The sequence below is a fragment of the Gobius niger genome, assembly GCF_951799975.1.
Source record: "Gobius niger genome assembly, chromosome: 11".
Classification (NCBI taxonomy): Eukaryota; Metazoa; Chordata; class Actinopteri; order Gobiiformes; family Gobiidae; genus Gobius; species Gobius niger.
Window position 1 is genome coordinate 27,905,286 of NC_136862.1, and position 13,102 is coordinate 27,918,387.

General features: G+C 41.5%; 1 protein-coding gene across 1 annotated transcript in view; it reads left to right on the forward strand.

Annotated features, from left to right (window-relative positions):
• The window catches only part of grk6 (G protein-coupled receptor kinase 6), a 47,503-nt gene extending 37,441 nt beyond the window's left edge, over positions 1-10,062 (forward strand). The window contains exons 8-16 of the mRNA XM_079565978.1: positions 1,510-1,650; positions 3,496-3,686; positions 3,791-3,828; positions 4,017-4,106; positions 5,632-5,840; positions 6,008-6,145; positions 7,906-8,043; positions 8,116-8,250; positions 9,496-10,062. Coding sequence (XP_079422104.1) covers positions 1,510-1,650; positions 3,496-3,686; positions 3,791-3,828; positions 4,017-4,106; positions 5,632-5,840; positions 6,008-6,145; positions 7,906-8,043; positions 8,116-8,250; positions 9,496-9,546 — 1,131 coding nt within the window. The 3' untranslated portion in view covers positions 9,547-10,062. The remainder of the gene's footprint in view (positions 1-1,509; positions 1,651-3,495; positions 3,687-3,790; positions 3,829-4,016; positions 4,107-5,631; positions 5,841-6,007; positions 6,146-7,905; positions 8,044-8,115; positions 8,251-9,495) is intronic.
• Positions 10,063-13,102: the final 3,040 nt, after the last annotated feature.

A 13,102-nucleotide genomic window follows, 5' to 3' on the forward strand; every position in this document is an offset into this window, starting at 1 on the left:
AGTGTAGCAGTTTCTCTTTTGGCAAATCAAAATATGATGCTACTAATAGTATGATTGATGATTATTTTTGCCCCAATCCTTTTCTTGTTTTCCCAATTTTTTCCCCTCATTGTTATATTACTAATATTTCCCTATTTCTACCAATTTTTTACCCAGTTCATTCCCATTTTTGCCCCATTTTCTCCCAAACGATTCCCCATTTTTCTCATATCTCTGCACATTGGCGATGAACCCGATAGTGTTCATTTGCAGATCTTCCACACATTATTGTTCTGCTTTCTGGTTCTCCATCCATCCATTTTCTTCCGCTTTATCCGGGGCCGGGTCGCGGGGGCAGCAGTCTCAGCAGAGATGCCCAGACTTCCCGGTCCACACACACCTCCTCCAGCTGTTCTGACCCCGAGGCGACACCAGGCCCGGAGACATTGTCCCACCAGCGTGTCCTGGGTCTTCCACGAGGCCTTGTCCCACTTTCCTTCTATATTTCTATCTATATTTCTGGTTCTATACGACAAATATTTTTGTATGGGTATCGCAAAAAGTATCGTTCAGGCATCAGTATCTAAAACCAAGTATCGTTAAAGTACCGGTGTCGAAAAAAATGCTTGTAAAACCACGCCTCCAACCTTCTGCGCCAACTACCCACTGGAATCTGGCGGCTCTGTTCTCGACCTGTCAGACCAATAGTTTTACAGCTTTATGTAAGACCGTCGCCAGCAATGCCCCCCTCACTGCTCACAGTCTCAATCAGCTCAACTTGTACATTACATACTAAAATTCTTAAACGTTTCAGTGAATTCGCACTTAATTAGATTTGAGTGACTGGTTTGGCCTCCTCAGAACAGAGCTGCACTGTTGCTCTTCTGGACATGTATAGTTGACTTTATAGTGCGTCCATTGTACAGGACAGAATAATGCCGTTTTCACACCAAAAAGAGGTTATAAACGTTTACAAATCATTTACAAAGATAGATAAAGATAAGATGTGTTGTTTTGATGGTGTAGAGTTATAAGTATAATATATTTAAGGGCGGCATGGTAGCACAGTGGGTAGTGCTCTACTCTAAGGCCCTTTGTTCAATTCCCACCTGGACGGGGCCTTTCTGTGTGGAGAGACAGACTCGAATCACAGGGGCCTTTTCTCTAAAGCCGAAGAATAGAGATTCAGATAAGAAAACTGATTTGCTATAATGATTATTTTTCACACTTCAATAAAGCAATTATTAATGTCAATGGCCATTTGTCCTTAATCCATGAGGACTTTTATACGTGGCTCTTTTCCTCAAAGGCGCTCAGGCGTGTGAAGAGAAGCAGTAAACTCATTTACATATCACATTTGCGGCACAAAAAGTACGCACAGTTTCTATTTGGTAAATCAGGTGCAACACGGCCACAGAATAGCAATGGCCAAGTACTTCTCAATTGAGCACCGAGCTTTTGATTCCCTTTTCCTGAAGCTACTTTCTGTTTTCTGAAATTGTGATTCCTTTGCCTTGTCCGCGTGCCCAGGTGTGTGCGTGCCAGGTGCGGGCCACGGGGAAGATGTACGCCTGTAAGAAGCTGGAGAAGAAGAGGATCAAGAAGAGGAAGGGAGAGTCCATGGCTCTGAACGAGAAGCAGATCCTGGAGAAAGTCAACAGTCGGTTTGTGGTGCGTATTTAACGACAGCATCCCGGAGATGTTTGAGGCAGAAGACGCAGCAACAGTTAGCGGCTAACAGTTTAGTAGGGATGCACCGATACCAGTATCGGGTATCGGGCCGATACCACATGCTTGTACTCATACTCGTTCTCATTCATGAGGTCCTGATACCAGAAACCGATACCATTTGACGTGTGGCCAGCTGAGCTCTCAGCTGAGGAGAGAAGAAGCAACAAACTGGAGAATTCTTTACTGGAAATACAATAATCCACATAGAGCTGACTAATTACAAACCAGTCTGCTGTGAAAAAAGTAAGAACGTTGAAGAAAATGCCTTGTACTCGTATCGGTATTCGGTATTCGGTATCGGCGAGTACTTAAATCAAAGTACTCGTATCAGTTTTAGGAAAAGTGGTATCTGTGCATCCCTACAGTTTAGCATTGTGACCAAAGTTTACAAAAACATCTGACCGACCTGTTGTGATGCAGCTGAAATCCTCGTGATATGTCCGTTTGTTTATTAATCCAACATCTACATGAGCCGTCAGGTCGTTTTCTTCCTTATGATCACAAAGCAAAGCAGCACCGGAGGAGAGGCTGTGAGGCGTTCAGGGGTTGCGGTGAAAAAGGCTCTGTGCTGTAAACTTAGTTCTAAATGGAAGTATGTTCTAAATGTCCGAAAATGATAGACCTTCATGAAAGTTGCAGTTTAGAAAATAATTGTAAGTTTCAAAATGTTTACTTTGCTACACATCTTATTAATGCTGATGAATGTGTGTTTCACACAAGATTAATGAGATTTCCGTATCTCCTTGATTACGATCAGATCAGCTTATACAGTGTGGAGGGGAGTGAGGGGCGTGGGTGACGGGGGAAAGCCAGGTGAGGGAGGGGGGTGGTGGTGGAGCAGAGCAGGGTTCACTACTCCACCTACTGATGAAAATAAGGCCACTTTAAGTAATGAGGACTAATTAGTACACTGTTAGTCACCGCCTTTATTCACCATATAAGGACCAAAAGAGGATATGAACGGCAAAACGCAAATCCAAAACAAACGAAATTTTAACCAAGAAAACTCAGCCTTTGCTCTCATTACAAAATGATGAAATAGATATAACCTGTACATCCTTAAGCGGTTTCCTTCTCTTGTCATTTCCTGAAATACAGTCAGTGCGACGCTGTGACGTCCTGTCTGCGTAGCTCAACAAGGAGAGTGCGCACTTTGTAAACACAAAGAACTGAGGCCGACCCTCTAATTAAGATTTAATTTTGCACGTAAGAGTCCTTCTGGCTGTTCTCAGGATTTGTTCTTACAGAGGAACGTTTTCAGAGAAGAACAAGTTTTGTGAATGTCAAAAACCTTCCTAAGAAGGCAGTAAGAACAAATGTTTGAGAACGTGTCGTAAATGAGGCTCACTGATTTCTGCACTGGAAATGCCTTCGGTGCTGAGTCACATGATCACTGTTTGTGTAAAACTTTTATCTACGGCAAAGTATGTTTTTTCCATTCCATGCACATTATTATATCATCCCTAATGAGGTCGCCGAGGCACATATGTTTTTATTCTGTTCAGCCAATCATCAGGTGTATGAACTTGACCACTGGTGTCCAAACCTTTTTATTTAAAGGTGCATTATGCAACTTTTTATGCGAAGATAAAAAAAAGTTGACATTTGTGCGTATTTGACCTTGTAGAGACCAAGCAGCTGTATGGGTGGTTAGCTTAGCACCTTTACTTTCCAAGGCCATAGAGGTGTAGGCTCTGTCACATAAGGTTTTTCCGTGTGTTGTGGATCCCTTCTGCCGGGGCTCAGGCCTAATCCCACGCCTGCTTCTCTGCTTTCCATTATCAGGTGAGCCTCGCGTATGCGTACGAGACCAAAGACGCGCTGTGCCTGGTGCTGACGCTGATGAACGGAGGAGACCTGAAGTTTCACATCTATCACATGGGGGAGGCGGGCTTTGACGAGAAGAGGGCGGTTTTCTACGCCGGCGAGATCTGCTGCGGCCTGGAGGATCTGCACCGGGAGAGGATCGTCTACAGGTGAGAGAAAACACAAAGGAATCGGTGAGTTTAGTTTGGACAATTTATTGCGCATACGGGTACAGTCATTTTTGATATGTTTGTGGGCTCTATTGTCTTCACAGGGATCTAAAACCGGAGAACATTCTGCTCGACGATCACGGTGTGTGTTTGACGATGATGTTGCTAAAAAACCCTCTGTGACTTCTGTGGTTCAAATGAATGATTAATGATTCTGTAGCTTTTTGTAGCCAAACAAATTCTACCAATAGAGGGAGCTAGAGCTTAATATACATAATATACTCTTGTTTTCTATTCTTCATCGTTTTCTAATCATGTGTTTGTCTCCAGGTCACATCCGTATCTCTGACCTGGGTTTGGCGGTGCATGTTCCTGAAGGAGAGACCATAAAGGGCCGAGTGGGGACAGTGGGATACATGGGTGAGTTGTCCCCAAAAAACAGGGAGGCAGTGCAGTAGAATTAGCATGACAGATCTATTAGTGAGCTATAGATCAGAAAAAAACAAACGCTCTCCTCATGCATATAGCGAGTCTAACTTGTCATTTTAGGCAAATGGTTGGTCTCATAGACGGTAGAATTAAGAATGGACTGAACTGATTTTGGAGCCAGATCTATTATTTAGAATAGGGCAAAAATAAAAGCGGTAAAAGGGTAAAATTAGGACAATGCGATGTTGCGCAGATTAAGACAAAGACATGGAGGTATGAATGACAAGCATGTGTTCAATAATGACTTATCGAAGGGCAAAATAGTTTTAATGGAAAGTCAATATGAGTCTGGAACTTCCGGAGCCAGCCGCCATTTCCTCATGGTTTTCAGAAAGACACAATAAGTGTCGGCCACAATAAGTCCATTCTTAATTTTACTGTCCCGGTTGGTCTAGACTCTGACTCCTGTTGTTTACTTAATAGCAGCCTTTGCGATTTGCTAACGGTGATCATTAAAATTGGTTCAATCAATTCAAGACAGATTGTTTTTGGCCAACTTCCTGTTGCCAGTGTAAGCCTACTTCCTGTCCACATTTTAATATGAAACAAAAATAAAAATAAGATTACAAAAACAGAGGAAATATTTTCTGACCCATACTCCGGAACAGTAGGAGGCGATAATGCTCCTTTAAGCTGGTTCCCAACCGCCGCAAAACACGAAGAAGAAGAAGAAGAAGAAGAAGAAGAAGAAGAAGAAGAAGAAGAAGAAGAAGAAGAAGAAGAAGAAGAAGAAGAAGAAGAAGAAGAAGAAGAAGAAGAAGAAGAAGCATTTGAACATTTGTTTGCAAAAATCTATCTAACATCTACATTTATAAACATGTTTTAATTATAAACACAGAAGTCTCCTCTGGTCATCACCATTTACACATCCTGTGTAAAGTTTTTAACACTCTGTTTTTAACATATTGTTTAAATATTTAGCCCAGGAAGTTAGCATCATGTTTCTATGCAACAAAATCACTGAGGTTTTCCATCTGACTGAGATTTACACTTTACACCCCAGCCCGCAGGCTCAAACAAAAACGCATGGGAACTATTGATAAAAAAAAACTAAATATCCAGTTGTTTCACTTCCTGGTTATTTAAGCAATCTCACCATAAGCCCCTTCCACTCCTCTCTCCTTTTGCTCCCCTTTGCTGCGCAGCTGTTTCAGAAAAATTAAATGATTAATATCCAATGATTAATAGAGAGGGTCGTCTCATGGTCGGAAGGTTGGGGGTTCGAATCCCACCTCCTGAAAGTGCACACTGTCGTTGTGTCCTTGGGCAAGACACTTCACCCACATTGCCCCCAGTGTCTGCGTACATTGGTGTATGAATGAGAGTATGAATGGGTGAGTGGATCCTTGCTGTAAAGCGCTTTGAGTGCCTAATGTAGGTGGAAAAGCGCTTTATAAGTTGAGACCATTTACCATTTACCATTAAGTTCCCCCCTCCTCTGTCTCCGCCCGTCCAGCTCCGGAGGTTGTACAAAACGAGCGCTACACCTTCAGCCCGGACTGGTGGGCGCTGGGCTGCCTGCTGTACGAGATGATCGAGGGCCAGTCCCCGTTTCAGCAGCGCAAAAAGAAAATCAAGAGAGAAGAGGTGGAGCGTCTGGTCCAGGAGGTGCAGGAGGAGTACTCGGCGAAGTTCTCGGAAGACGCCAAGAGCGTCTGCAAACAGGTGAGGGGCGACGGAGGACGTGCCAAATACAGATTGACGTTGATTCATCCTGTGGCCTGATACCTTTCAATCTTAGCTAATGGCATGCTGCACACTTTGATCTCTCATAAACGCTAAAAGATCACAGCACAAACTCTCTGCTCTGATGTTTGTCTTGTCTTCTGCAGCTCTTGGCCAAAAACCCGGCTGAGCGGCTGGGCTGTCTGGGGGGTGGGGCCTCTGAGGTCAAAAGTCACCCCATGTTTAACTCCATCAACTTCAAGCGGCTGGAGGCCGGGATAGAGTCTGCGCCGTTCATCCCCGACGTATGTGCCGTACAAATGACATTCCCAAACCGCAACCCCTATTTCAGTCACTCCCAACAACATCCTACTCCTGTTTTGGAAGTCGTTTTATCAGTGTGAAAGGTTAGCAGATAAGATGGGGCAACAATCAATATAAAAGTGTAGCTACACACTATTTTTTTTATTTTTTTTATGACATCCTTTTCAAGCAGCCCGAGTTTGGTGAGAAAATGTGAAAAAGGGCCTAGAAATCACTTTTGTAGTTCTGAAACGTTAGCGGCTGACAGACATATTTTTTCATTTATACATTTAAATGCACTTGTAACTTGAGTTACGTAAATATTAAGTAAGGATTAAACAACTCGGAGCCGTGCATTAGACGGTTATAATGCACGACGCGGAGTCAAGAACACCACAACGCGCAGCGGAGTGGTGGTGCGAAGTGCATTATAACGTCTAATGCACGGCTCCGAGTTGTTTAATCCGCTTATACCAGGGTCCCACAAACGTAACATTTATAATAAGTATTTGTTTCATTTACTAAAGTCACTAAATATGCCAGACCACCGGGACTATTTTGTGTGGTTATTAGCCGGTCACTGAAGGCTCGTCTCAGAGCGAGTCATTCTCCGCAGCTATTACGAGGATCTCAGTCAGGCTCAACGACACAACATCAGCACAGAATCACAACAAGACTAACCCGGAAACACTTTTCCGTGGAAGTAAACACCGATATGCGGCACTCGTGGGCAGGAGTTATTTCACTTTTATGCTGTTTAACCTGAAGCTAGCTAGCTAGCTCAACCAGCTCAACTGTTTATGGAAACAGCTGCGGTGGGGCCCCACGAACTGAAACTTTTATGTTTGACTTTACTAATCCAGACAAATATGCTTAAATGCAGGATCATTTTATGTACGCCTGAAAATGATGAATAGCCTTAACCGTTTTCAATAGAAATGGAAACCTCATATTTTATTAACAGTAGCTAACCTAGCTGCTCACTCTCCTCTACAAACTTTTAGCAAACGTTTTGTTTTGGCCAAAAACGTTGAAATTAAACAAAATCCATCTCATACGTTCCTGTCAGTCACTAATTACGTGTTTATCTGATTCAGCTGTGTCATGCGTTGCTATGGCGATGCCCACAGCGGAGTGATATCCCAGTGATTTAACTACCGGACTACGTGTGCGGTTATACCAAAATAATGCACCAGCCAATCAGAATCCAGTATTCACCCAGACCATGGTATAATGACTAATATATTCCCGGATTTGGAGTAAATAATGTTACTATATTCCTTAGTTACTGAAAAAAAGAAATATATTTTTTAAACTTGTTACTTTTGTAATATGTTACCCCCAACAATGGCTCAATTTCAGCTATGTACTGTGTGTCATATAAAATGAAGTTTGCACTGTAGTTTGACATGATATCACCTCACAGGACGTCTTGGCCTTATAACATCTTACATGAAAGACATCTCATATTAACATAAAAACATAGTTGCCAGCCCCTAACTTTCCGGAACCACAAAAGTGAACCGTTCAGATTTTTGGGGACTCACTGTCATTTTTTTGGTAAGGATTTCACCTTGCCTCTGAAAATTACAAGAGCAGCTACACCGTTTAGTTAGATATAGTAAATCTAAGTTTTCAATCAATGCATTTCAGTAGCTCCTTCTGTCCCTTAAACACCGCCGTTATTTCTATTCATCCCCTTTGTTCTTTTCTCCTCAAATCCTGAAATTCCGTGACTCTGTTTTGTTCTTTTCGTGACCAGCCTCAGGCCATCTACTGTAAGGACGTGCTGGACATCGAGCAGTTCTCCACCGTCAAAGGAGTGGAAATCGAGGAGAAAGACGAGGACTTCTACAGCAAAGTGTCGACGGGCTGCGTGTCCATCCCCTGGCAGAACGAGGTGAGGGGACGCCGTCACTGTCCATGCAGATACGATGATTATTGTGTATAACGTATGTTCCTCCTGCTGCAGATGATCGAGACGGAGTGCTTCGTGGAGTTGAACGTTTTCGACCAGGAGGGAGCGGTTCCCCCGGACCTGGACTGGAGAGGACAGCCCGCGCCTCCTCCCAAACAGGGGCTGCTGCAGAGGCTGTTCGGACGGACGGTCAGAGCCCTGAAAAACACTGTCCATAATCGGTCTATCTTCAGTTCAGTTCAACTAGCTTCAACTCGGACGCATTTAAAGTGCACAGAGAGAATGGAAAATTGTATTACTCCTAAAGGAACAGGAACACTATATACTCCTAAAGAGCAATATCAAAAGTATGAATTGTGTAAAATCCTAGGGTTAAATGTTGCTCAAAATATAAAAACAAATGTCAGCAATACCGGCGTAGCCACACATTAGGATTAGGTCTATTTCAAATTATTTATTTTGGCATTTTGCAACAAAACCTGGTCTGTTCAAGCCTTAACATGGATACAGACGGCATCACGTCATAGCAGAGGGTGTGGCCTTTACCGAGGAGGAAGGAAGAATCTTATGGGAAACACAATATTTCACTCTTTTCAGCCGTTTTCTGTCGGAATAGAAACTTATCACATACAATTGAAGTCAAGTCTAAATCGGGTCCATATGGATGTTCTTTCACAGCAGATTGTCCTGTAGAAGTGAAAAACACGGCAGTTATAGCTAGCGTTAGCATGCAGCATGATGCTAACATGCCGTTATTTATGTATTTATGGGCTGTTGAACCTCTCCATGTCTTTGTATTTTTATTGGGTAGAAAACTATATTCATAATTCAGCATTTGCTAAAGTAGTTTTGGATTAATTATAGAAAGTTTAGATTTTTCTCCTCTTTATTTTCCCCCTCAACGGCTTCATACATGACCATATGTGGGAGATTCCATTGACATTGATATTGAAAATGAATACTTTTTAAACAGTAGTGGCTAAGAAGGTCTACAAAGTCCTCAAGGGGAGACACCGCAGGCCCAACTCTCACTGATTTTCACAACAAGCTCCTTAATTATTGAGTCAACATGAGATTTATTTGGGAAATTGAAACTTGAAGGGCTATTTTTTCCAAAATGCTTATTTTCTTGCATTTTTGTGTCAACAACTGCACCAAATTCCAAGCCTGATTTATTGATGTCTCTCCCCTAATAACCAGCCTATTCATAAACTAAACAAGATATCCTAGATCCCCTCTGGAAAAATCTTCATATCAAGTCACTAAAACAAACTCATAAAAGCAATATAATCATCCAATTCATCCCCCCAATCATATTTATATCAGTAATCACAGCAAAAGTTTGAAATAGACATATCTAATTTGATCTATTTGTTAACTTTCCATAGAGTGAGAGACTTTGATCTGTATCTAATGCTTTGTCTCCCTCTGCAGGACTGCTGCGGTAACTGCAGCGACAGCGACGACGAGCCCACTCGCCTGTGACCCTCTCTGTTTACAACATTTTTGCACATTTGGAGATTCCCACAAACAGTCGTCGAATGTGCACTCTTCCGCACAGCCGTTTTTTGTTGTACTGTTATTTAAAAACCGCTGACGACGTAGACTGACTTTTTAGTTCAGATTTCTTCTTCAGGGAACGCACCGGCTTCAGCGCTTCGTTTCAGCTTTACCTCTGCGCTTTTCGCTCCCGGACGAATGTCTTATTTTGAAAAGTGCCTTAGCTCAACGGCACTGCGGCTGTAGAGGAACCACTTTCCTCAGGGAATTTAACCGTCATCCTGGACACGTCTCAGCCCATCCATCCTTAGGTTTTACCGCGTGTGGATGTGTGTGCGTGAGAGACCGGACGCACTGTCCTGATCGCTTTTTTTTAAAGTAAGTTATTATTGACTTTTGGTTTAGTGAAGTTCTGGAGTGGGCCATGCTCTGAAGCGGTACGTCATGTTGTAAATATTCCTTAAAAAGTGCAGTTTGAGTGAGAATGATTTTACAATCCATTCCAGACGCTTGGATTTGGTTGAATAATGAATGAACCTCAACCTGCGGAAGTAGTTTTACATCCAAAGCTAATACGATCACTCTCAGTGGAGAAGATTCTGAAATGGTCGAATTAGATTAAAACGTTCTAAAAAGGATTGCTACTGCTCCAACCACATCCTGCTGTCTGATAAACTAACTGCTGTTGCTTAAAGTGATAGTCTGGAAGTCTAAATGTTTTACAAATTTTATAAAATGTAGAAAAAAAAACCCGGTCTTGCATTTTCATGTAAAGTAAGTTATGATATATATACATTTTTGTAAAGTCCCTCAGTAACTAATCAGACTCTAATATCCTCCCGCGTCGACCAATGAGACGAGCTTTGCCCTGACAACGGGGCTGTTCTTCTGGTTCATGTCTGTGTAACCTTTTGTTTCTCTTTTATACTTTTTAAACAGATAAAAAACTGAATTTATCACTTCCGCTTAAATGCAGGCACAGATCTATTGGTAAAAAGACGTTTTAAATTGATGTTGCCCTTATTTATACTTTTTTACGCTGGTTAAAAACTTTTCAAACTCTGGCTCTGTGGTTTCGCACGGGACTAGAATCCCCCGGGGACCTCAGAGTCTGCAGACTTACCCTTAAATAATATATAATGCACATGTAAAGTGGATGTGACAGAATACATTCACCAGAACATAGTTAACAACATTGTGTTTAGAATCTCTAGTTTTCCTTGAGTGGCTGAATCTGAAAAAACACGTCTGGGCCCAGATGTTGCTCACTTGACAATATTCCCTGTGCTTTTTCAGGCGTATCCACTTGATCGACACCTTCACTAAACACAATGACCCTGTTGACACATGAAAGCCACGTGTTCATTGTTTGGTCAAAGTTGTGCAGTTGGTGTCACTATAAAGATGGAATTTGGCATTTTTATCCTCATCGTGTCAGGATATTTCACACCTACTTTCATACTCATGTAATGTCTGTGTATATATATGACCTCATTACAGTTTTAGAGAAAGATCCAGTGTGATGGATCAAGAAAAGTACAGTGAAAAAACAAAAGACAAAAGACTACTGTAGATCCACACAAGTGTGACACTCACCGGCAGAAACGTTTCTGCAGGAGAGAGAAATAAAAGTTGAGTAGCCAAAATATTTACTCAAGTGCGAGGAGTAGCATTACTTTTAAATAATTTTACTAAAGTAAATTTGAAGTAAAAAGTAATGGCCCAAATAATTACTCAAGTAAGATTCACAGAAAATGTGAGTAACTGTGAGTAACTGAGCGTAAAAGTTTGATTTATATTTCAGCAGAGACATAAATTATGAGAAACAAAACATGAAATCATGTTCAAGAAAACACCATAAAAACAAACTACAGGAAATCATTCTGAAGAATTAATAAACAAGAAATATATTATATATGTACATAATGACGTGTAAAAGGTTTACTCAGTGGCATGAGTGACTTTTTTTTTTACTCAAGTTAGACTACTGCTACTTAATTTTAATATTACTAATAGAAGTATAAAGTACTGTATGGAAAAAGTACAGGTACTTAAAAAAGTGTACTTGAGTAAATGTAACTTTCCACCTCTGTTTGTTTATGACCTCATTACACAGATTTACAGAATCATCAATCAATCAAACTTTATTTATAAAGCGCTTTTCATACCAAAAGGTATCACAAAGTGCTTTACAGATTACAACATTCAAAACAATGCGCCTGCACAACCTCCCGTATATATATTTTATATATTAGGATTAAATAAATAGATTAGTCAGTTAAAGGCTAAACTAAAAAGGTGGGTCTTGAGCTGCTCTTAAAAACATTTTCGTTCTCTGCAGCCCTGAGCTCCTCCTCAGCCCTGAGCTCCTCCTCAGGTCTGAGCTCCTCCTCAGCCCTGAGCTCCTCCTCAGGTGGTTCCAGAGGCGAGGGCCGTAATATTGGAAAGACGCCTCACCATGAGTCTTTTTGTTGACTTTAGGAATAACTAGGAGGCCCCTGCTGGAGGAGCGAAGGGGCCGTGAAGGTTCAGAAGGTAAAGGCAGTTCTGAGAGATAAGAAGTTGACACTCTGGGAGCCAATGCAATGATTCCAAAGCCGGTGTAATGTGGTCCCGCCTCCTGGTCTTCCTCAGGACACGAGCTGCTGAATTTTGTAAAAGTTGTAAACCTGAGATACTCTTTATTGGGAAAATAGTTGTAACATTAGAGTTTTGCGTGGATATTTTTCACATTTTTATTATCAACTTAACAATTCTTGCCCAAAAATAGATACAAACATGTCATTTTACAACTAAAATAAGTCTTTTGAGGTTGGACATCTTGTTTTGTTTCCCTAAATGAAAGGACCAAGCAAGTGGCCACAGCTGAAGCATGTCCGCTGGAGGTTATTTTAACAAAAATATCATTCATAGGAATGTTGTTGTCCAAACTTTCTGTGCATGAGAGTAATAAGTGGGTCCCAATTTAAGAAAAAACTGGGACATCTGGGACAGAGCTTGTATCAAACTGGGGCAAACCAATAGTTTTGGAGAAATCCAAGGGGACAAATCTGGGACTGTCCCGGGAAAACTGGGACATCTGAGTGTTTTTCCGCCATAATTATGCATGATACGTCCACTTTAAATAAGGCTGAAAGACTATTCCTGCTTGGAATGTTAGCAGGACAGGCCTCGCACTGAAGGCAATTGTAGCTTTGAAATGATCAGGTGAATGTGTGTATGAACTTTAAAAACATGTTTTCAGAAAATATCACTCTTGTAACATTACAGCAAATCTACATTCTAGAAAAACAACGATGTCAAGAACTGGAGAAGCCATATCTGAGTTTTCTACTAGTAAATAATGTTGGTCAGACAGTTTTGTTTTTTTTAAATAAAGGATTGTGTGAAACTTAAGCTCAAAAGTGTCATTATTGTACGTTTCAGCAAAATGAGTGCAACTTTAAACAACACATTCAGATGAATTGTTCCCCAGAGCTCTACTTCTATATTTCTCCCAACCGAGGGGCTTTAAAGGCTCTGCTTTCTTGGGCACTGATCT